The sequence below is a fragment of the Protopterus annectens genome, chromosome 5.part0 (assembly GCF_019279795.1).
Source record: "Protopterus annectens isolate FY-2018-M chromosome 5.part0, PAN1.0, whole genome shotgun sequence".
NCBI lineage: Eukaryota > Metazoa > Chordata > Ceratodontiformes > Protopteridae > Protopterus > Protopterus annectens.
In genome coordinates, this window is record NC_056735.1 from 1,390,965,778 (window position 1) to 1,390,990,898 (window position 25,121).

At 37.3% G+C, this 25,121-nt stretch overlaps 1 protein-coding gene across 1 annotated transcript in view; it reads left to right on the top strand.

Moving 5' to 3' along the window:
• PROZ (protein Z, vitamin K dependent plasma glycoprotein) overlaps positions 1-25,121 on the top strand; it is a 432,931-nt gene that overhangs the window by 190,530 nt on the left and 217,280 nt on the right. The window contains exon 3 of the mRNA XM_044071204.1: positions 15,727-15,751. Coding sequence (XP_043927139.1) covers positions 15,727-15,751 — 25 coding nt within the window. The remainder of the gene's footprint in view (positions 1-15,726; positions 15,752-25,121) is intronic.

A 25,121-nucleotide genomic window follows, 5' to 3' on the forward strand; every position in this document is an offset into this window, starting at 1 on the left:
AATGATTCAGAGGGCAAGGCAATCCTGTCTTCACAAATTATTAGTTAAAGGGAGAGTGTCAAGATTTTCTGCTACTGTCTTTGTTTTGGTTTAGCTGTCAGGTCATGTGATCCTAATATTTACATTCAAGCTGCTCTGACTCTTTGAGTTCAGGTTTCAGTACACTAGAGGATGGGTACATCTTACTTCCAGAAAGCCTAACAGTTTCCTGTGTGTGCTGCTTTTATTTACAGCCCATACTGACAGGGGAACTTATCTTTGAAATGTAGAGAAGTAGTGCTTATAAGGCTTACTGTTGTTTTTTTCATTGTATAATGTTTATACTTTCATTTGGCATGCACACACTGCTCTGTATCTTCTTCATTACTTTCAGCAGCTATGGAAAAATGCATGGCTTTGCTCATGTCCTTCACCAGGTTAATCAAATGAATCCTTATTTTTTTAAATGTAATAACATAGGTGCCACAATTCTCTGATACTGTCTTGCTGCACTATTTTACAAAATTGAACATTTCTTGCCTCTTTTACCAATACCTCACGGTGCTGTTATCACTATACAGACCCTAACTTTTTTTTCTTCTTTTTGCTTCTTCCCTATCCATGCTCCTCACTTTATTAATAAAGACATAACATTTCTACCTCACTTTCCCTCTCCTAAAAATCCCCTCCTCTCAACTCTGCACAATAAGATGTGTACTAAGTACATGTGAATACACAAAAAATTAAGTAACTCTCGAGCAGAATCAGAGTGATCTGAATCATATTTTGGTTAAGATCTGTAGTCTCATGTCTCCTTAGTAATGTCTAATCTCTGTAATTAATATGCTACTATGTTTCATGTAGTATATGTACAATGTATGTACTAGCCATTATTCTATTTACTTCCTTGTATGTGAAAACGATTAAATTTACTCTGAACCTTTTCTCCCTGTGCATCCCCTGTATATGGGATTCCACCCAGTCATACTTTCAGATTCAACAAATGTCAAATACATGCATAAACACATACATACATAAGTAACTAGATACATTACAGAAACCCTTGCTGTATGTGTTTTGTGCTAAAAGTAATAAATACACTGGTTTCATTTTATAATCCAGTCCAGAATGATGTTCACTTACAGTTCTAACTGCTCATTGAGGTTCTTTTTCCATACATGTCCAGACTAGCACGCTGGTCATACTGCATATGTCAATTTGTTTGGTTGCCGAATCATTCCTGAAGTGACTGCTCAGTTGCATATTTTTTGCCTATTTTTACTTAGATGTTAAACAGACCAGTTAATTCCTATGTACATATTATTCATTTGAGAACGATTAGTCTTACTGTTGCAATGGCGTAAGGAAGGTAACACAACCAGAATGTCACAGACTTTTTAGTCAGCACAGTACAGAATTACAAGGCACACATATATGTCCCTGTCAGCTTGTTGCTGTGGTGGGTTCTACTGGTTTTAGTAATTCTCTAAAGGCCCAATTATGGTGATACCTCTCAGGCTATTAGTTTCAGAACTCTACATAAGCCTTACACTTTTGGTGTAACCACTTCCCCAAAATAAGGTCAGTTTTTCAATACTGCCCTTATGAATAGAAATGGTTGTCTGAAGCAACTAGCATGAAAATACAATATATGTAATTATTTAGCATCTTCTGTCCTCTTGGATTTACATGCAGAGCACATTTATGATGAATACCTCAAAAATACAGGTCATCACTCTGGACTTTCTGGAATACAAGACCCTTGCGCTGTATTATGTCTCATACAGGCTTTTATAGGGGAGATCTATGTCTGGCCTACAGGGCATTGTCAGACCCCACTCTGATGAATTTCCTGAATATCGACAAAATATGCAGTACCAGAATTGCATGTTCGCAAAACTTAAAGCTTGCCTGTGATATAAATAGTACCTGCTGCAGAGATAGGTATGTATCCCAGAGACTACTCCATCTATGGATCAGGCTCCACATCCATGTGAAGCCCAGTTCTTCCCTAACCCAATTCATAAGCAACTTGTAAAATGTATTTATTTCTTTATTTCCAGGTAGATTTCCGTTGAAGTTGATTGCCCCCACAGAGCCCATTTTAAGTGTGGGCCCGTGGGGGAAAGCTCCATGAAACACATTACAGTAAAGATAGCAGTCTAATAAAATTAACAGTAGATATCAAATAATACAAAGCGTTAGCACCATTGCCCATAGTGTAAAAATATTGTGCAGACAAATTTTAACAAATTCACACAGTACAAGTGAAACGCTGTTTACAAGATTTACAGAGTGTGAGACAATTGCATGGGAAACCACAAATTCATCCATCTTTGGCACTTATGTCTCTAATGGACACAGGTAACCTGTAAATGGTTCATCTACCAGGACCATGCTTACACTTATCAAGGTTAACAGAACTTGTCAGAGATTTGGGATGCATGGCTAAGTTTAAAAAGGCACTTGTGGTCGTTACTGTAGTAAACACCTATGAACCTATGAACAATAGTCATTTGCGAGCTATGATTATTCGATATGTCCTTTATAGAGTACTACATGAAGTATTAGTCATGATGTAGAATGAATAGTTCTGAATGATACCAAAAAAAAGGTTACATTATAAGCATGCAACATCCAAGCTGCACGAACCAAAAGCAGAAGAAAGTGATGCAAATTACATAGGGTGCCGGATTAAACACAACACATAACCCACAAAGTCAGTGTGCCAACCAGCCACAGCCCTTAAGGCTGAATAACACACCTGATACTCTTGTTATAGGTGACTCTATTGTCAGACACACTGACGTCCCGCTCACCAGGCTGAATAAAGAGAAAGTCACGTTGAGCTGCCTGTAGGGTGCTAGGATCCGACACATAACGCAAGCACTCAGGTCACTCCAAAGCAAATACAAATATGACTCAGTCATTGTACATGCTGGTGTGAATGACCTGAGACGTTCCTCCCTGGACTACATGAAAAGAGACAGAGGAGCTCTCTGATCATGTAGCCCAGGCTGGTATGACCCTGACCTTGAGCAGCATCTTACCCTCACCTAGAATGATGCCACAGTACAAAGACAAAATGATCGATTTTAACAATTGGCTAAAATTTTGGTGTCATTCAAAGGGGATGCAGTGTCTGTCAGCCTGGGATGACATGCTCGACAAGCCACGTTGCTTCGCTAGGGACGGCTTGCACCTCTCACCAATGGGCTTTCGGATATTGGCAAAGGCTCTTGCCACCCCCATAGTGCCTTTTTTAGGCAAGGCTCAAAAGTCAAACCCACCCCCATAGACAGCACAAGGAACAATAAACTAAGGGTAATGCTGCTAAATGCCAGAAGTCTTAACCTCAAGATGCACGCACTCGAAGCTCTCCTCAGTATGGAAAACATTGATATCTGCAAAGTGACAGAAACCTGGTTCAAGGCTCCAGAGAGCACCCCAGCGCTACCAGGCTATACCTCATATCATGCTTTTCGGCCCCACAACCCGGACTGAACCACAAAAAGAGGGGGAGTATCCATATTTATCAAGGATATCCACACCTCCAGGTTAGTGGCATTGCACGAAGTATCGGAGACCATCCATGTGCAACTAACAGTGGGCAAGACTGCTTTTCAGTTTATAGCATCCTACAGATCACCCTCTCAAAGTCAGGAATCCCATTCTGCTTTCCTGAAAACATTGGAGAACATGAAGATCTCTCTAAACATCATTATATTGGGCGACTTCAACTACCCAAACATTGACTGTGAGCACTACTCAAGCCCCAGCACCTTAGCCCTAAGATTCCGGGAAATTATGTCTCTTGCTTTTATTTGTGTCTGTCCATGAGACCTGAGTCCCTCCTGGAGAACACTACTAAACCATTGTACATAATCGCTTTGTTTTATATTTTCTAATGTTATCTAACTTCTTGTGTAACCTGTGTAAGATAGTCTATTTGCAGGTTTGGTCCCAGGGCCTACGCAGAAAATCGACATGTATCCAGTTGGACTATTCTGTTAAACCATTGTAAAATGAAAAAACAATATGTGTGTGTGTGTGTGTGTGTGTGTGTGTGTGTGTATATATATATATATATATATATACATACATATGTATATATGTATGTATATATATATATATATATATATATATATATATACATATATATATATATATATATATATATATATATACACACACATACACAAACACACACATATAAATATATATATATATATATATATATATATATATATAGATATATTTACATATATAACAATATGAATATGTATATATATATATATATATATATATATATATATATATATATTAAAAAACGAACAAACTCAGAGGTTATAGTAGTATGGTATTCCCTTAACTATCAAGTGGTTGAATCACCTACTTTTACCATAATGAAGATTTAATTGCTTTGGAAAATAAAAAGTCTATGCATCTTTTCAGTAATATATGAATCAGAAAGTTACATTTATTATCAGTGAGCCTAAGCTACCTAAAATAAATTGAAACTACTCATCTAGCAGAAAATCTTGTCAACCTTCTTATAAACATGTCAACTGTTTATACCCAGGATATTTAATTCCACAATGCCCTGCTAGCATAGGGCTGCCACACTTAGATATTGTATTTACACAGCCTTGTGCAAATAAGTTTCTTAGGGAACTAGTTACTCAATTAGGGAGCACTAATTGCAACTTTGAAAATGAATATACAGGAAAAAAAACTACCTTACACATGCTAGGTGAGTTTTTCAAAGGCTGATTATGTTGACATTAAGTCTGAAATGAGTAAATGTGAATAGGAATCAGAGATGATGGGGAAAGCTATTGCTAGATGCTGGGCAATTCAATATATTAAATTCTATTACCTTATAGATAAGCATATCACAGTGGAGCATACATACAACATAATAATCATCCAAGAGGCAAGTGAAATGAAATTATCAAGAAGCTGTTTAAAAAAAACAGATAACCCCATACAAACAGATACATTTTGTAAAGCATTTCATATCAATTACTCAATCTAAATTTGTTTAAATGTTCAGAAAATTATTTACAGAGATGTTTAAATGTATTACTATGTTAAATTCTAGTTATGACAGATAATTAGTCATTTTAAAAGATCTAAAAATATGCTCATTTTGTAGGCTTGTCAAAGTACTTCATTGCAAAAATGAATGAAGTTTCCTAAAAGAAAGAGGAATGGAGCTGATATAATGCTGTAAAGCAAACATGCTTCTAAAAAGTCATAAAAGATTAGATTAATACCTAGCCCTATAGACTATAACACAACAATTGTGTTCATCAGCACAGAATGATGACCTACACTATCCTAGATCTTTCCTCATGACTGAGCATCCAAAGATAGTTACTGGTTGAAGAAATTCTTCTTAATGCCCTTGGAAGTCTGACGTCCCCAACAATATTAACCAGCAGCAATGTAGCTGATCAGTCATGATGGCATTAGCTGTTGATTGGTCTGACAGATACAAGAACTATAACACAGAGGATTATGACCAGGTCTCTACAGATTTAGGAACTTTAACACAAGGGATTATGACCAGGTCTCTACAGATTCAGGAACTATAACACTGGGGGTTGTGATCAGGTCTATGGCAGATCCAGGAAATGTAACACACAGGATTATGACCAGGTCTCTGGCAGATCCAGTAACAAAAACACAGGATTATGCAAAAGTCTCTTGCAGATCCAGAAAATATAATAAAGAGGCTTATGATCAGGTCTCTGTTCATTATTAGAAGTTATAAACATGGATGCCAAAAGCTTCTTGTCATCCATGTCAAGAACATACAGTATTAGGTTAGAAATTGGCTATCAGGTCATAATTTTTACTAATGCATCTGTTGCATGTACTAGTGGTTACAGAAAAAAAAATGTTTTACAGGATTTGAAAGCCAGTAAAGTCCTTAGCAAGCACTAGCACTAGCAGTATTCAGTGCCTAGTGTGTATTAACAATGAACCTTTCAAAGCATTGTTAACATTGGGTCTCGCTTTGAAGTATCTCTCAGCTAGGTTGTCTTTTTCCCAATATTGGAGGTGTAATCACTGCTCTCCATGCTCTACAAGTAGATAATGATCATTTGAAATATGCATAAGGCTTACTGGTATATATCATTTCAGAGGTGGGTGTGGAGGTGCCTTATTCTAAAATGTTATGTGCCTAGAATTTAGAACCCTTTCTGAAAGGATTAGTTTAAAGCTTGATCACTTGGCTTTTTTCAGTAGGTGCACCCCATCTCACTGCTCTCTTGCAGTCTAAATAAAGTAAACAACACTTTTGTAATCCAGAGACAGCCACAAGTGTAGAAGTTTAAGTAAACAAAAGGCCAGCATTTCCAAACTGAGTCCAAAAGTGATTTACCATGTGCTACTCTGTCTTAAACATAGAACCATAGTGCCCCTTTAGTCTACCTTGCTCAGAGTATTTGAAACACACCTATCAGTCACAACACTTCTTGTGATTTTTCTGTAGTCAGTGAATGCGGATAATTAACAGATTTTGCAACTGCTGAAAAAACTGTTGTCCTTGGCTGTAAAACAGATTCTGTCAGCAGATCATAGCTCTGTAAAAGTCCTACAAAGCTATAATCCTCACGCATGCTAAAAGTGATATCTAAAAAATGTGTAAGTATAAAGTAAGAAGCTGTAGCCTTTTCTAAATTCTGTTCATGCTCGACCTTGTCAAACAGAAATGTAATTGTACATTTTTATAACAATTTGTCTCTGGATCTTGCCAGAAACACAGCTTGTTTGAAATTTGTCAGTGCTGTTTCAGGGTATTGCAGTTAATATATAACAGTTACCCATTTATTCATTTTCCAAAATCCCAACTAATCTGTTTCAGGGTTGGGGAGAAGCCAGAACCTATCCTGGCAATCACTGGGTAGAAGGCAATGAATCTAATCTTGGATGGGGTACAAACCTACCATGAAATGCATATATGCATACAAACATGCATGCAAGCGAACACACACACACACACACATATACTTACATACACACTTACATACACATTTACATACAGCATACACATTCACAAATAATTTAGAGTCATGCCATTTCATCTATGTCATATCTGTGATGTCAGTGGAAACTGAAGCACCTACAGAAAACAAATGCAGCACAGACAGGGATGCAGAAGGTACCCCAAATGAGAACCAAGAGCTGTGAGGTGGTACCACTAACTGCTGTGGCACTGCGTCTCTTACTAACAATATTCTTAAATTCACCTACAGTAGAGATCCTACTGCATTTAATTTTGTACCTCTAACAAAAATGCCACAAATTCAAAATCTGCCATTGAGACAGGAGGCAGTCTGACTTTGTCAGCTGTGATGCTGTAATTTAATGATGTCCTCCTTCCCAAGTCTTCATCTTGTTTGTACTCAGTGTCTCTTACAGAAACTATTTATTTAACATCACATTGCCAATAATTAAAAACATAGAATAGATTTATTGAAACATGGCATAAAACTTTTGTTATATTGGGTTACATGTAAACATATGCATATATGTATTAACAGGCTATAGACAGTGTACTTTCACCAGTTGGTTCCCTTTCTCCTGTGTCATATTTTTGTGATAGATGTCTGCCATCACTGGCCTTAAACTCGCATACAGTGCCATAACTTAATATCCCCTAAAAATCTGTTCCACACACTTAGTAACCTTAACATCAATCTACATCTCCCATATAGTGGTAGAAAATCTAGATAATGATAAATTCATGCCCTCATAGAGTCACATAAGCAGAGTGAAGGAGTGCAGTTCAGATATATCCTGAAATCTCATTGTTCTTATTCTGCCATACACTAAGTATCTGTCAGTTTTATCTCCTTTACTTCAGAAAATAAATATTTCCTATATGAATTTTGAAAAATTCTCTCATTTGTTTATAGGAGATTACTAGGCTAACAGCTTATGAGCCTTTACAAGCCTAGCCAATATAGCCTGATTTCACCCACTATAAGTGGATGGTATGGATTTGTGCCTATGCCTTGAGTAACTTACAGATTCCCCTGTCCATAAAGGGCAAAGGTACTGCCCTAGGTGTAAATTTGTAATTCCCCATCCATTTATCCAAACTGCATTTGAAGAGGGCCAGGGAAGGGCTCTGCTCAATGTGAATAGGAAGCCTGTTCCAAAAAAGGTACAATCTCGGAGATACATATCTGTCTCTCAAGCATGTTTTGTTTGAGTCGCTCAGTAACTTAAGATCCTTAGATCAGATTATCCTCATCTTGTTTAACTTGTGAATGTGTAGTAGCTCCATCAGGGTTGGATTTATGAGTGCCTTGTAGGTCAGGCATAGGTCACTCCTTAATAGTTGGTAGGAGACAGAGTAGAAGGATAGGGCTTTTAGTCTATTCCCATAGGACATGTTGTTTACAGCCTGTATTTTCTTTGTGAGGAACCTCTGAGGTTACTACAGCTGCTTTATGTGCCTAGTCAAGTACATGCCAAATGGCACATTGCACTTGGTTATTGGTGTAATGAGGGCTGAGTACAGTGGGACTATAATTTCCTTATATCTGGATGCCATACCTTTACTTATAAGTTGTGCCACACAGAAGGACTTCCTCACCATTGTAAACACATGGCAGACAAAGTTCAGGCTACTATCTGTGTACCCAGAACTCTCACCTCTGAATCTACTCTTAGGGGTATGCTGTAGATGTTGTAATTTGCAGGAGTATTCCCAAAAGGATATGATAACGCATTTTCTACATTTAGTTTTAGGCCATCATTCTGGCATCAATTATTTGTCTGATCTAAACCCTCCGGAAGGATATCTCCTTCACTGGTAGACTCAGTGATTACCATCCAAAGGCCTTCTCCATTAACCTTGACTTCAGAAAAGTATATTCCATACAGGAGTGGTCCCAGCACTGAGCCCTGTGGCACACCACTTGTAACTGTACTCTTGCTAGATCTGGATCCACTCACTTTAAGCACATGTCCTGTCCGTGAGCCAGTCAGCTATCCATCTGGTGATATATGGGTTTATGCCCAGTTTTGTGAGTTTATTTGTAGTACCTCAGTGGGAAATTGTGTAAATGTCTTGACCAGATTGAGGTAGGCAGTATATACTATTTTACCCTTGCCCATGGCCTTAGTGACTTTCTCAAAGAAATCCACCAGATTCAGTAGGCATGACTTGCCCTTGACAAAGCAGAATTGGGTTGGGTCCAGTGTTTGGAGGTTCCTATTTCATTATATTTCAGGTCCATGAGTATTCTTTCCATAGCTTTATATATAAGACCAGTCAAACTTATGGGTTTGTAATTTCCCGAGTCAGTAGATGATCCCCATTAATTCAGAGGGATGACTGTTGCTGTCCTCCACTCTCCTGGGACAAAGCCAGTCCAGAGGCTGTGGTTAAATAGAGATCCAAATGGGCCTGATAAGTCCTGATTTAAGCTGTTTAAGAGGCAACCTGGTATATCATCAGGCTCCATTGAAACCATGTTTTTAGCTTTAGTGAGTGCAGTGGCAACTTGTTCTTTGGTGAAAACTGGGGGTGGCATGATGAAGGGTATTTCTTGAGGGAGAACTGAGGGTAATGGGGAGGTGAAATCTGAGCTGAATTTGTCAGCCAGCAGATTTTCTGTATGTCCGGCTGAGTATAGGTGATGACATCTACAACTAACTATGCACATCACTGGGTGTTGCCCTTAAGATTGCGGATATATCTGAAAAATGACTTATGATTATCCTTAGATTTAGAGGCTATTTTACTTCAAAGTCTGCTTTCAAAGACTTGACTAGTTCCCTGATTCACTTGTTTAGCCTAAAGAGGAAAGTTTTGCTCTGCTGTCCACATTCCCTCTTACTTCTCGACAGGATTTTCTTTCTTTTGTTGTACAACCTATTAATACCAGGGTTTACCAGGTTGGCTTGTTTTTGTGGTTTGACCTGGGTTTATTTCAAGTCTGGCACTGACATCTTTATGCAGTAGATTATGTGGTCATACAGAGCTTTTGTGTATGCCTCTGCTTAGGTTTCTGTGTTTTCTGGATCTGAGGGAGCTTGGAGACTAGCTATGTCATTCCTTAATAGGGGATAATTTACCTTAGAGAAGTTCTTAAAATTTTGGGGGTTATGTGGGGGGACAAATTTTACCTTTATTTTAAAGGAGGGTGCTTTGTAATCTGATCTTACTAGTCAGGACACCACACTGGGGAGTGTGCAACACTCTACCATATCTGTGAGCATCAGATCTAGGATATTTTTTCCTCTAGTGGGAGTGTAGACTAGCTGCTCCAGGGCATTTAAATTTACAAAACCAAAACATTTTTGGCCTTGCATGTTAGTGGTCGTGTATGCCTCCCAATTAATGGAGGAGTAGTTAAATCACCCATGAGTATGGTATTGAGCTAGATGGTGAGTGATTATAGTAACTTCAGGTATGATGTATAGGTTTCCTTGTTCATGGTGAGGGACCTGTAGCTAGCAAGAATATGGTAATGGATTTTTCCCATGGTTAGTTGGATATGGAGTAGCTCAAGCATGTCATATTGTTTGACCAGCCTTGAGGTGTTTATCCTTTATGTAGATAGATACAACTCTGCCTTTTGCTCTTTCATGTTCAGTGGGTGGTCAGAACGTATGAAATCCATTATAGCCATACACTGAAGGAATGCTTACTGTGACTTTGAACCATGTTTCAGTAACTGCACAGATGTCAGCATTGTCCAGTAGAGTTTTCAAGGAGTGCAGTTTTTGTTGAGACTCCTAGAAATGAGCAGTAACATCTTTAGCTTGTCCAGAGTAGCTTTTGTTATGTTGGAAGGCTTGTCTGTTTGGCAATGCCTAAAAAAAAGGCACTAAAGAGCTGGATAATGTTTTGGCCAGTATCTGAAAGCCTAGAGGTGATAGGTGAAGACATCCCTGTCAAAACAGCATGGCCTGTCAACCACATCCTCCCAGGCTGACAAGTATTGGACCACTTTGGAATGACACCAGTAACTAAGCCAATTGTTAAAGCTGATCATTTTCTGCTGGTATTGTGGCATCATCCTTTGACATGGTAGGTCGCTGCTCAGTGCCTGCCTGTGACACATATTCTAAGAGATGAATCATGTCTCTCTTCATATAGTCCAATGAGGTACATATCAGGTCATTCACTCCTACATGGACTATGACTGAGTCATACTGGTACTTAGGGGTAAGTGACCTGAATGCTTGCATGATCTTGTGGATCCTGGCCCCTGACAGTCAACTAACTGTAACCTTCTCCTTATCCAGCCTGGGAAGAGGGACATCATTGTTTCCCACAATGGAGTCTCATATGACCAGAATATTGGATTGCGGAGTGTTTCACCTTTTGGCATTGATGATTGAGACACAATTTGATGTGGCTTTATGTGTTGTGATGAGAATTGTCTTGTTTGTGTGGATGTGGAGATTCTGAGGTCTGTACCTGAGAGGCCCTTGAGGTTTAGGTAAGTTACATGTGAGCACCGCTGCATATGTGGGTCTATGTGTGTGGTTCTTTTTGGGTGCAGTGAGTACTATGTGTGAGTCATTGACAACATGTGTGTTGCTTTCTGGTACTGTATATGAGAGTCTAGCCTCCAGTGTCAATGCATAACTACAGCTCTCATATATTGTGTTTGTCTTTTCAAGAATGAAGTGGTTGTCAGAGAACATAAGACAATTGGTACATTGTTTCAGGATACCCATGTCCACCAAGCAGGTTGCAGAGATAGCAGAAAAGTGCCCATCGATGGTTGCAGGTCCTAATGTGTACATGCAAGGGATAAGTGTCTGTAACCAGAAGAGGGAAGGGTGCTTACTTGGTGTAATCTGCAGCTAACCTAACCAGTGATGCTGCCCAGCACCCAAACCAGATGCTGTCTGAAGAGCAATAGTCCTGGGTGCTATAATAAGCTAAGGTAGACCTAAATAGTCCTAACTAAATGTGAAAATGCTGCTCACAGTGCAAACTAGTTCCCAATGAGTAACACAGGACTGAGGTAAAGTTCTGAGGTATTTTTATAGGGAAATGTCAACTTCTGGTGATTCTGTGTATACAAGGCACCAGTAACTGCCACTGCACAAACAGCAGCTTTGTGCAAACACAATGCTTATATATGATCAGAAAAAAAAAATTTTTACACTAACTAATCCCTAAGGCCAACCAGGTAATCACACAATGAGCTTTCCACCAGCAATTCCCAGCTCAAATAGTGAAATCAACATTCTCCTGCCACAAGAGTGTAGAATTTGACCCTCTCAATGTAAAATGACTGGTTTGGAGCCCAAGTGTTAAGGAACTACAAACAGATGACTGATACTAACCAAGAAACACTAAATACAATGTAGTTCAGTGCATAACAACAGCAGCCCTTACAGCAGTTTGAAAATGGAACTTTAAAGAAGTGCCAAAAAAAAAACAATAATTAGCACAGTACACTTTCACAGTTCAATGAAAATAAGCAATTTTCCAGATGTTTGCATTTGTACAGAGCTCTGCCACAGTGAGCAGCTCCATGCAAATGTGCTGAATTTATACCAGTACTGAAAATACAGAAAACTGACTACTAAGCTCTCTGGCCAATAAAACAACCACACTTAGAGACCTTTTCTGTGCTTCCTACCTCAGACCAGGTAAACACCTACTGATACTGGGTGAATAATCCCAGTCCTCCTAATGTAAAAGTACAATAAAATAGCATCTGGAGTAAAATGCTACCACAAACAAACTTAAACTTAAGGAGAGGCACCAAGTAATTCAAGATAACAGCAATGTACTTTAAACGGCTTATAAAAATGTGATTATTCAATAAAAGTACTTCACTTTTCAGAAATCGACCAAGAGCCACTTAACTGTGCAGAATTTATAAAGGCACTAAAAACAAGATAAGATGATCAATACACCCTCCAGCCAATAAAATAACTACATGCAAGAATATCTAGTGTGTTTCCCCAACCTATACAGACCAGGCTACCATCCACTGCCACTAGATGGAAAATATTCTTTCCTCTTGATGTAAAAATACTGACAACAGCTTACTATAGTGTAAAAATGCACTACTTTATCTGTCAGCCAGTTAGATAATGAATTCAGAGCAAGTAAATCAATAGAACAGATAAAGAGAGGCAAAATGCACCCTATTTTTCAAATTATGCACAAGGAAAGACAAGTAAATAATTCAAGATATAAATACCAGTGTAGACAGGGTGGAGCTTATGAAGCTCAATTTATAGTAAGAGTGGCAGCTTAAAAAGCAGATAAAGGAAAGTAAGGGTGGCTATGAAAAATAACCAGCAAGGGGTTAACAGCAGTGCTTGCATGTTTTTCAGGTCTTGAGTCTTATCAAAAAAGACAAGACATATATTCTCTGTGTATTTATGTATCCCACAAGAAACAAATTAACCAACAGATAAAAAACATGTGAAATATGCAGCCCAGGTAATTTAAGTGTCTATCTGCCACATAGAACAAAAACATCAGGGCAGTCAATTTTCTCAAAACAGAGAACAAAATAGAACAGGTAAAACAGAAAGCAGCTCTCTCAGTTTATGCAACTCACAGACAAAAAAGGGATTTAGATGCCTCACCCAGCAGGGAGTCACCAACAGTGCTTTTGGTGTTTGTAGGCCTTGAGTCTTATCAGAAAAGACAATGTCACAGATATTCTTTGTGTATTAAGTATCACTCAAGAAACAACTTCATCAATGAAAAAAAAAAACATGCAAAATGTGCAGCCTTGATAATTTAACTATCTGCCACATAGAACTAAAACACCAGGACAAACAGATTTCTCAAAACAGAAAACAAAACATAAGAGGTAAAACAGAAAGCAGCTCTATCAGTTTAAGCAATTCACTGACAAAAAAAGAGATTTACTTTCCTCACCCATTAGGGAGTCATCAACAGCGCTTTTAGTTTTGCAAGCCTTGAGTCTTATCAAAAAAGACAAGGCCACAGATATTCTCTATGTATTTAAGTATCATTCAAGAAACAAATTAACCAATGAAAAGTACATGTGAAATGTGTTCCTGGGTAATTTAACTGTCTATCTGCCACACAGAACAAAACACCAGGCCAAGCAGTTTCTCAGTCCTGTAAATTACTTTGTAGTTTTCCTCTACACCTACTTCATATGGGCATAGCCTTTCCCAAACTCTATGGATCATAATAAGGTTGTATAATCATGACTGGGTTTTTCTAAGGTTTCCTATAATAATAGAAATGCAATCTGAGTAGTGAGTAGCTCCAAACTGTAATTCCCATTCAAGTTCTCACACTCTGTGTGTTTTAATCCCCTGCATATACTACTTTGTTTTCAGAGTGGAAATTTGATTAAAATACCCATGCTTAGTAAACTATAACATTATTCTACAGCTGAACCACAGACTTTATTCATTTATTTTGTTTACACATTTGTTAATTTATTCATATATTTTAATATTTTACAGATAATTATCCATTCCAAGTCTGGGATCTGTGGTGGATATGTAGATGCAGAATCTACACAGTATCAGACAGGCTGCCTGACAATGTACCCTCAATAAGGCAACCCACTGATGGTGGCTAGTATATTACATTAGTGTGTCTACTTAACAGAGCCAAATGTTTATTTGATAATTTCCCTGTACCTGGTGAGATTAGCCTCCCATATTTACTCTTTATCCTGTTTATTACTTAATGGATCCTATTTATAACTTTCTAACTGTGGGCTGTCATTCATTTATTGCAACAGCAAATGTCACCTTTATCACACAGGCATGCTTAGTGCCAGGTCAAAGTCAGGATAGAAGTAAATGAAAATAAAGAAATATGTGTCCTTCACTTGTCACAGAAGTTAATAGACATTACTAGATGTATTTAGTGATGATGCTCACAGTTCTCCCAATAAGAATCACACTGGTGTAATGGTCACAGGATCACAGTTCTCCCACTAGGAATCCTACTAGTATAATGCACACAGGATCATAGTTCTCCTGATAAGAATCTACTGGTGTAATGCTCATAGGATCACAGTTCTCCTGATAGGAATCCTACTAGTGTAATGGTCACTGAATCACAGTTCTTCTGATAAGAATCATACAGGTGAACTATCTCAACACTCCAGTCTTCTGTTTCCACTAAACGGTATACAGTATCTTACAATTCCCTTTAAACTTTGCATCTTCATTGCTTCATCTTGACACCTGCGATATATGAAACAGATTGTATCAGACAAGACAAAGTGCATCAAATAATCCAAAACTGGAAGGGGACTGCAAAGGAACACATGAAAAAGTAAGAAAAAATGTGCATAAGAATAGTATGTAGCCCACGGTTTGCTGCCCATGACTATATGGTAGCAAGTTTGCCTGCACACGATTAAAAATATGTTGTACATTTAGAATGAAATGTGGAGTTCCTATAAAAGTGCATTTTTAATCTAGGTACATACGTTATGTCAGTACCACATTGTGACACAATCCCCTAGCTAAAACAGACTTTTAACAATAACATTGTTGGCAACTGCATATTCTCTGAGATGCTGATATTATGTTTGTGATCTGCCTTTCCTTGTGCCTTAAAATAAGTTCTTATTGTCCAGTGTACTTACCTAGTAAACAAAAACATCATAGATAAACTGTCAATGTGATTTTTTTTTAAGAAGAAAAAAAAATGTCATAATAAACTGTTCTTTTACAGTAGTCTCAAAATAATTTTCCCTGATAGTAAGCATGCATATTTGTGTTTTATTCCAGGACAGATTTTGGATTGGCTACTTGGGTAAGAAAAACGTTCCTGTACTTTTTTCTTATAATTCAGCTGCATTCTTTGACATTATTTTATCACCATAATATTGCACTTCAGAATAGCTTTTAGTTACTGCCTCACAGCACAGCACTTGGAACCCCAGTCTGTTCTCATTGTCAGCAGGGGTGACATCTGACTGCAGACTTCATATTTTCCCTGTGATCATATGGGTTTCCTTCAGGGTCTTTTTTTTCCCTACCACATTCCAAAGACATGCTGGCAGATTGAATGGGGATGTAAAATAGCCCAAGGCTTGGATGTCACAACGTTTATACCCTATAATGGACTGCTATCTCGTATGGTGCATGTTCCTGCTTTGCACCCTTTGCATGGGAAAATGTACATATGCATGTATTGCTTTTTTTACACTGTGGTGAGTAGGAACTGTGGACCTTGTTTCTTCTTTTATTTTATTTTATGTTCCTTTTATGGTTAAACTAAGAGCAAATTCGTGTTCAGGAGAGTGTTTTATGTGGGTAATGGTGTTTTAGGGCATTGATGTCTACATTTTTTGTGAAAACTGTTTAAACGTTTGCTTTCATTTTTAACTCATTGCATACACATGGCAATTTAAGGGAGTTCTAACAGCACTGTTGACATGTTAAGGCTGTAGATAAACCACTGATGATGCAGCAGAAGTGCAGATAAATGTTACTGCTTTACTAATAGTGTAGATCATTGGTTGGCAATCCCTAGCATTACTGCCAGATAATGACTCTCAAGCACAATTTTCCACTTCACTGGGACTAGCAGAGGGAAGTATCTTGATCAGGGACATTAGAAACTAAACTTTTTTTTTTTTATTTTTCTTATAGGATTTCCTGCAAGCTTGATTAGATAACATTGACTGTAATACAATGCATATTTATACAAAAATGTGCTATAATATGAAGAAAACCACATGCACCTTCTTTTATTGTTCTCTCTACAACATTAAAGGCATTTGAGGCTATAATCATCATTAAAAATACACTTGATTCAAAAAGCAACCATACATTATATCCCCAATTCTGAAAGGACAACAAATGGGGAGGAGGCAAAATTCATACAGGAAAATATCAGATTACAATGTGTATATTTGTCTGAAGAGTCAGAACATGGAGTATTAGGCAAAGTTTCTTATGGCAGAAGTTAAACTGCAACAAGGGAGATGAAGAACAATAAGGTTTTCAACAGATCACAAAGAACAATAAATGATTGTTCTGCAAACCCTCATAGGTGACTTAACAAAACACTTTTTTTTGGCACAGTAGTATACAGTGGTCATTGTGTGCTAGGAAATAATTGGCATGATATTTCAAACCTATATGTCAAGAAATTTATGGCTCAATACAATAACATTACTCCAGTAATAAGTACATACGGAGTGGAAAGCATTCTAAACATATCTTATTCTAGCATGGAAGCTTCAGCAATGGGTTTGCAGACTGATCTTTTCTATCCTCAGGAAGCAATGAGTATTCATGCTTAAAACAATTGCCAATATACTGAAGAGAAAGAGAGACAAAAAGCTCTTACTAGATGTGTGCAACTTAAGATTATATTTGGACAATATCATATGGGAATAACCTCTAAATAAGGAAACAGTAAGTAAAAATTATAAAGAATTTGAATATGTTAACAGAAGTCTCCAAATACATATGAAGGAATATAACACAAATACAGTAGACAAAATACTGATAGAGTTAACAGTTGAATAAAATAAGAAACAAAAGAAAAGGACTTTAAAGATAAACGAAAGCTACCCTTATCTGCACATAATATTTCAAGATGTAAAGATATAAAATACAAAATATGGTACAGAGTTCACAAAAGCAAAGCAAAACATTTGAGCATAAATAATTAGATGAATACATAATACATTAAACATTTTTATAAATAAACGTTCACGGGTAATCATTCAAAGGAAAAAATTCTTAATTGCTTTCCATTGTCTTCTTACTATAATCCATACAACCCATCATTTAAAATGCATCCTTTCACTTAAAAATATAGTACCTATGAGACATTTAGTTTAATTATCACTAAAACTACTTAGCACTAAGTTTCTTATCCATTATCAACATTACATATACTCCCCATACTTCTTTCTTAATACAATGGTATATGTAATAAAATGAAAAAATAGATACCACAGACCCTAGCTTTTTAGCATATTCCAAATATTTAATTTTTCCAATTATAAATGCCTATATATTTATCTTTAAAAAGAGATTAGCTGTTAAGGAGCTATTTCTTTATACACTTCTATCATAACAACAAATTTTCTAAGAGCTCTCCATATAACCTACCCCCTAATTATAAACCATATTCACATACTGCTCCCCACAATGCCTCAGCTTTTCACATTGAAATCCTGTGCACTATCCTGTTATCTCACTCCTCTGGTTCATATTAAACTACAAATTCTATAACATTCCACAATGGATATGGTCCCCATTCTTCATTCATAGTTTCCTCTACTTACTCTCCTTTGTGCCAGTGACAAGGATACCTATTGTATTCCTCTTATGTTTATGTGTCAGATTTCTAGCTTTGTCAGTATCCAGAGCTTCTGCTCAACTACTCTATAAATCTTTCATTTCCCCCTTGGGAGTAACATTGCATTGTTCTTTTCTGAACACCCGTTTCTGTGCTCCTATATATTCCTTAAAACTTCCTAATCATCATTCACCTAGTTTTTAATTTTCAACATCTTGCTAACTGCTAAAATACCTATTGTTTCTATTTCAGATGCTGTCCTCATCTGTATACATACCTGCCTACCTGGTAACTGTGAGGTGTCTTAAAGTTTCCTTAATCAAATTCACCAGCACCTCCTTCTCCCAGATCTCAGTCCAAAAGTTAACAACTTAAAGCTGCTCAGACAAACCCAGACCATATACTGTAAGTCTACATGTTGGTCCTTACATTTACCATAACTGACATTTTCCCTGACATCCTCATCAAATGCTACCATTTTGATTTATGTGAATATAAATCATTTAAGTTTTTTTATAAAATATTTAAGTTTATGACAATGCGACTAGCAAACCATTTTCCACACTGTGGCCTAACCACTTTTTTCTCTTAATTAAAACCTTTAATGCATCATAATTAATAAAACATGGTGAGGTACAATAACTCATGACAAATGTCTTGAACATCAACAACATAAAAGATAAGTAGACAGACATATAATGTTTTCGCCTATAACTGCACAGTAGAAGTTCTACTTAAAAGAATAAAAGAAACCCAACAGGCTAACCAGTTAACAAGAAAGAGAGAAGGAACCCCCATAAAAAATGAGAGATTTAAAAAATAGATACTGTGAATCTAATAACTAGCCTAACATCTCATTGAATGGCCCAAATTCCTCAAAACAGAACTTATTTAGTTAAGCCCTCACATTAGCATAGCTTTCTTCTTTATTTAGGTGTTAAATATAGGGGATTAGAGCCATGTTAAACCCTTACACTAGAATTTTCTGCTCCATTATCAAGCCAGTCATCAAGTATCCTTCATTTCTGTGTAAGAGAATTTACTCTCAATGAACTACAGAAACACATCTCGAAAATCCGAAGATATAACATTAATGGTTTTAATTCCTGCCATGTTGGTGATGATCTCTGCTTCCAACATCTAGTAATACACTTCTTAACAGTCAGGAATAGGAAGTTACATGTTGAATGCAAGTGCTTTGACATCCCTGAGGGGTGTGGTAGCTCAATCAAGTAGTTAAAAGAAATGAGATATATAGGTTCTGCCCCCATTATCTGCATGAATGTCCTCCTTAAATACCTGCAAAAGTGGACAACTCCAAAATATTTGTATCCAGTTCACTACTCCAGATCTTAAGCATCTCCAACTCTGATATGAAGTAATGGGAAACATTCTTGATAACCGTGTAGATGTGTAAAAGTATTTAAGAGACCGCCATCCCAAACAAATTTGCATCATCTGGATCGAGTAGCATATCTAGGAATTAACAGAATTTCTCCAAGACAGATAGTGAAATGACAGTCCACAACTCTCTCCCATAACAAGCAAAATTTCTGCGGGACAATATACCATAATCCCAGTAATATTCTGAATGCTTTATCTATGGCTCCTTTATTAACATAAGTGTCTTGGGTTTCCAACATCCATGCACCCAACTTGTGGTAGTCAATTGGAGCAGTTTTAAAAAGATTAAAATTAGAAATGCCCTTTACTAACTGATCATATAAGGGCTTATATGAGGCATCCACCCCAAATGATTTTACAACCTGCGTTCAGTTTAAAATCATTCCTCTATTGAGCAATTCAGTCCAATATTTTAGAGAGGGACAGTTCTGAAGAAGCCTAAACATCTGAGGTAGGACCTTCCTCCAGCTGTAGGAAACTGTAATAAGGGAGAGAGTTCCCTCCACCATACTTGCAGTTTTCGGGCCAAGAATGTTTGATCTAGGATAGGTAAGAAATCCTGATGGAACAATGGGAGCTTACTAATCATGCAGGATTTCTGAATTTTAAGTAGATCAAAGAAATGCTCACTGCTTCCCAATATATCCAATGAAGTGTGCCTCCAAAGAAAGTAGTAATCTCCAGAAAGAATCTGTAGACGTTTTAATTTTAACTGCCTTCACATATAAGTCAAAGACAGGAAAGCCCACTCCCCCCTCATTCATAAGTAGTGTCAGTATGTCCCATCCAATTCTATGCTGGCCTCTGTTATGAAATTTAATATTTACAAAGAATGTTTTCTTAGAAGTAGGGATCCACTTAGAGTAATATTTTGCAAAATGTCCAGACCAAGACCCTTCCAGCTAGTCAAGTATCTTTGACATTTATCCAGAATAATGGAGTACGTAAGTTGAACCATATCCTGAATATTGTTGTAAATTAAACTCCCAGATATGTCATGTGGATGTGCCCTTCTAAGAATGGCTAGCTCTGTTTAGCTCAAGGAGAGGGGGTATATGATATTCTGACTGCTTCAGTTTTAGATATATTGATCTTGTATCCCAACAGTGTACCAAATTTCTACAGAGCATTTAAAACCAAGGGTTGTTCTGCTTCTGGATCAGATAAATTCAGTAAGAGATCATCTGAATAAAGACATAATTTAATAGGATGATTACCAATCATATACCCCTCCAGTACAGCAGTTCACAATTTTTCCAGCCAGGAGTTCAACATATATGGCAAATAAATAGGGTTAGACGGGCACCCGTGTCTGGTGCCCCTTTGTATTAGGAAACTAATAGACATTCTGCCATCAGTCTTTATACTAACTTGTAAACCTTCATAAAGGTTCCTGAGGAAGTGTACCATTTTCCCTGGGAAACTGAAGTGTTCTAACACAAGAAAGAGGTAGTCCCACTATACATGGCCACATGATTTCTCAGGAACTAATTTTGTAAGAAGAAGCTGGATATTTGTGCATGAAACATCCTGTATGACTAAGGAGGTCTTTATTAAACTGTCAGTAGTAGTTCTTCCTAAGATAAATCCTGATTAGTCAGGGTGAATGAGAATTGGTAGAAATGTTGCCAATATATTTGCTAAAGTAGCCATAAATGGTTGAAGACAGATATAGGCCAATAAGAGGAGGCTTGAAGTGCATTTCTACCCTGCTTTAACATCAAAGAAATGGCTGCAGGCTTCCAGGAGACTGGAGAGTCCCACATTTGAATAATATTATTTGATAACTTAGCAAATGCAGCAAAACATTCTGAAACAAAGTTGTTATAAATCTGCAAAGGGAAGACCATCGACTCCTGGAGTTCCTCCGTTTTCTAAATGAATTCTACTTCTTTTGGGGTGACCAGCCAGCATAGCTCTCTTCCTTATTCATTTGTTAAATGCAGAAGATTAGAGCCATGAAGATAATTCAGTATTGGATGATGCAGTGGTGCAGCAGTTAGTCCTGTGCCTCAAAGCAAGAGGTTCTCCAGTTTGATTCTTGTCTGGGGTTCCTTCTGTGTGGAGTCTGCATGTCCTCCCTGTGTTCATGTGGGTTTCCTCTGGGTGCTCCGGTTTCCTTCCACATTCCAAACACATGCATCTGGAGCATTTCTCCCCGGGCCTCCTCTGAAAATGGGCTCTGTCCCAGTTAGACTTTCCCAGTAAACAAACGTTAAATAAAAAGTAAATACTTCTATTACAGATACCTGCAAATCTTTCTTAATATCATACAGGTTTTGATAGCATTTCATAGAGTAAATACACTGAAAAATGAACTTAAGTGGGCTCCTAAGCAAAAAGTAGAACCAAAAAAAAACAATGCTGATGACCAATAATTATATAAAATACTTTCAAAAATGCTCATAAGGAAAGGGTACAAAATCATTATTAAGGCAGAGCTTTAAGTACTGTATACCATATATAATCTTGGAGTATTAGTGAGTTCACCAACTCTCTCTTGGAAAATGTACCATGTGAATGGCACAGGACTACCCTCGCCCCTGTTAATATCACAAAACAGACCCAAATGTTTATGAAGATCAACAAATCTCGCTCCTCTTCAGTCACATTTCCCTCTTTGGATGCTTGAGGAAAACTGTGCATGTCTGCTGTGTGACAAAGGGAGCCACTTCAACCACCAGGTTAGCAGAAGGGAGAGCAGTATATGACAGTCTTAACAATCCCACTAAGGCAAAATAGTACACATCCATTAGACTACCAGGGACATGGCTTACTAATAACACTGAACAAACAATAATGGGACCATCCTGCCAGAACTCAGTCTAAAATTATAACAAATGAACAATCTTGTTTGCTTTATTCATTTCATTGATTTAATCCACAGGGGGTAAGACCTATCATTGCCAAAACTAAAAGTCCTGCCTTCCCACCACTTTTAACACAATCTCATTATGATACCACACTATTTTTTCTGTTACTCGCTTCCTTCTCCTGTCTTCATTGTCCCTCATCCCGTTGCCAGGTTTGCTTCTCAGTGCAACTCTGCCCCATCTTCCTCCTTTAAATCAAGGTATCATTCCCACCCCCACTGCTTCTACTTCTTTTCCATCTTTTTAATGTGTCCAGTGCCAGAAACATTTCAAATGCCAGTGCAGGAATTCCTGAGCATTTGTTTTTTTCAAATTCTGACATTTATTCCATCTAACACCACACTTAAAATCTTTAAATGTAAATGCTTGGTACTCCCCTGCCCAAATATCCACAACAGTAAGACCCATTATTTTGTTTCTGTCTTCACCTGTTCATGCTCTCCGCAACACTATAGATTAACTTTTCAGCTGCTGGAGCACATCTCTGACTACCTTACCTTTCTACCATAGAGGTGCAGCCATGAGGTAAAATTTTACAGTACTTGGGAGACAGATGTACTTGTGAAAAACTTTCCTTTCTCGCCTCTCTTCTTTATCTCTTATATGTCTTCAAGGACAGTTTTCTTTGTATGCTCTTTTTCTTTGATCTACTTTCATATAGTCGACTTATCATTTCATCAACTTGCAGATCATCGAGACCACATTGTCGAAGACTTAAAATATCAAACTCCCAGAACATCGTATTTTACCTCCAGGAAACTAACCACTCAACCACCATGGTAAACTTTGCCCTTTTTCTCTGCTGTAATGCAATCTAAGAGTTGGTATATTTAGTTAGGGAGGGTGGGGGTAAGCCCCACACTTTGGTGGGTTTAATTTGCTTCCATTTCTATTTTAATTGTTAGTTTCCTGGAAGTAAAACACAACGTTCGAGGAGTTCGTTTATTTATATATATATATATATATATATATATATATATATATATATATATATATGTGTGTGTGTGTGTGTGTGTCTATGTCTTATGATCAAAATTACAGAATATCGAACATAAGACATAGAAACCCACTTACGCAAAAGTACAGAACATCAAAGCTGTACTTTCGCATAAGCCAGTTTTCTGAAGCGCATTACAGTGGGGATAAGGAATTACATCCTTTTCTCCACTGTAGTGCGATCTCGGAGTTAGTATATTTAAGTAGGGGGGTGTGGAGGGCGAAGATGGGGGGTGCAGGGGAGGCGCAAAAGAGTATTTTGTAAAGTTTTTAATTTTAGTTTTAGGGTAGGGGAGGGTGGGGTAGGGGAATGGCTTACGCGAAAATGCATCTTCGATGTTATGTACTTCGCGTAAGTGCAGCTTCAATGTTCTGTATGTTCACATGAGTTTCATAGACATAGAGACACACACACACACACACACACACACACACATATATATATATATATATATATAGATAGATAGATATTTATATGGGTCTTCTTTGACTCAGTTTTATGTGTCCCGTTTCACAAAAGTGCATTTCTCTGAAAATGCACTTTCGCGAAAGTGCACTACACCAAACAATTAAAAAAAAAACACTAAAGTCAGTAATGCAGGGGGCAAGCCCACCTGCACCCCCCACACCCCGGCTACTAATATATACTAACTCTGAGATCGCACTACAGTGAGGAAAAGGGAATATTCCATTATCCTCACTGTACAGCAATCTAAAACATCAACTTCCCCTCCCATACATCAGTGAAGGAACACAGTACCTGCACCAGGAATTCTGTTCAGTGCTGTGTACTTTTGCGAAAGTGCATTTTCAGAGAAATGTATTTTTATAAAACTGGACACGTGAAACTGAGTTTTGCTAAAGTGCATTTTTGATGGGTGAAAGTAGACATATCTATATCGATATATATATATATATATATATAGAGAGAGAGAGAGAGAGATACATATATATATATATATATATATACTCAAATGTACATAAACAACAATGTTTCTCCAGCAGAAGGGAGGGAGTGGTGAGCTGTGACTGGCCAGTTCTGCTGTTCTAAATTCAATCAAAATAAGTAAATTTCTCATTTGATTGATTTGTTTTTTAAGCTAACATTCTTGACTTTTGAATTAATTACTTACTAAGATGATATTGTCTGGTTTACAAAATTAATCTTCTTAGTTTGGAGCCAGTTAACAACTGCTTACAACTGTTTGTGTGCATTTTACATTATGGTGTCTGGCACAGTAGCTGATTGCAAAAGTGATTTAGATCTGAAGACTTTATAGATTTTATTCTACATTTATTAATGGTGCACAGCATTTAGAAATTAATTGTATGGCCTATTATTTTAACTTTTACTTTAATAATGATTCAGTTATATGTTGTGATCATGTTGGTTTTCAGTTTATTTTGCCAATTTACAACTATTAATGGCCATTGGTTTGTAATTTAGATTCTGATATCTGATATCTTGCAGAGTGGTTCGTTGGGGTCTATATTACATAGTCGAAGTTCTGTAACTCCGAACACCTAATGGTCGAACCATTATGTCCGAAGTTAGAGAACTTCAAGTATGTAATAAAAAATAACTACAC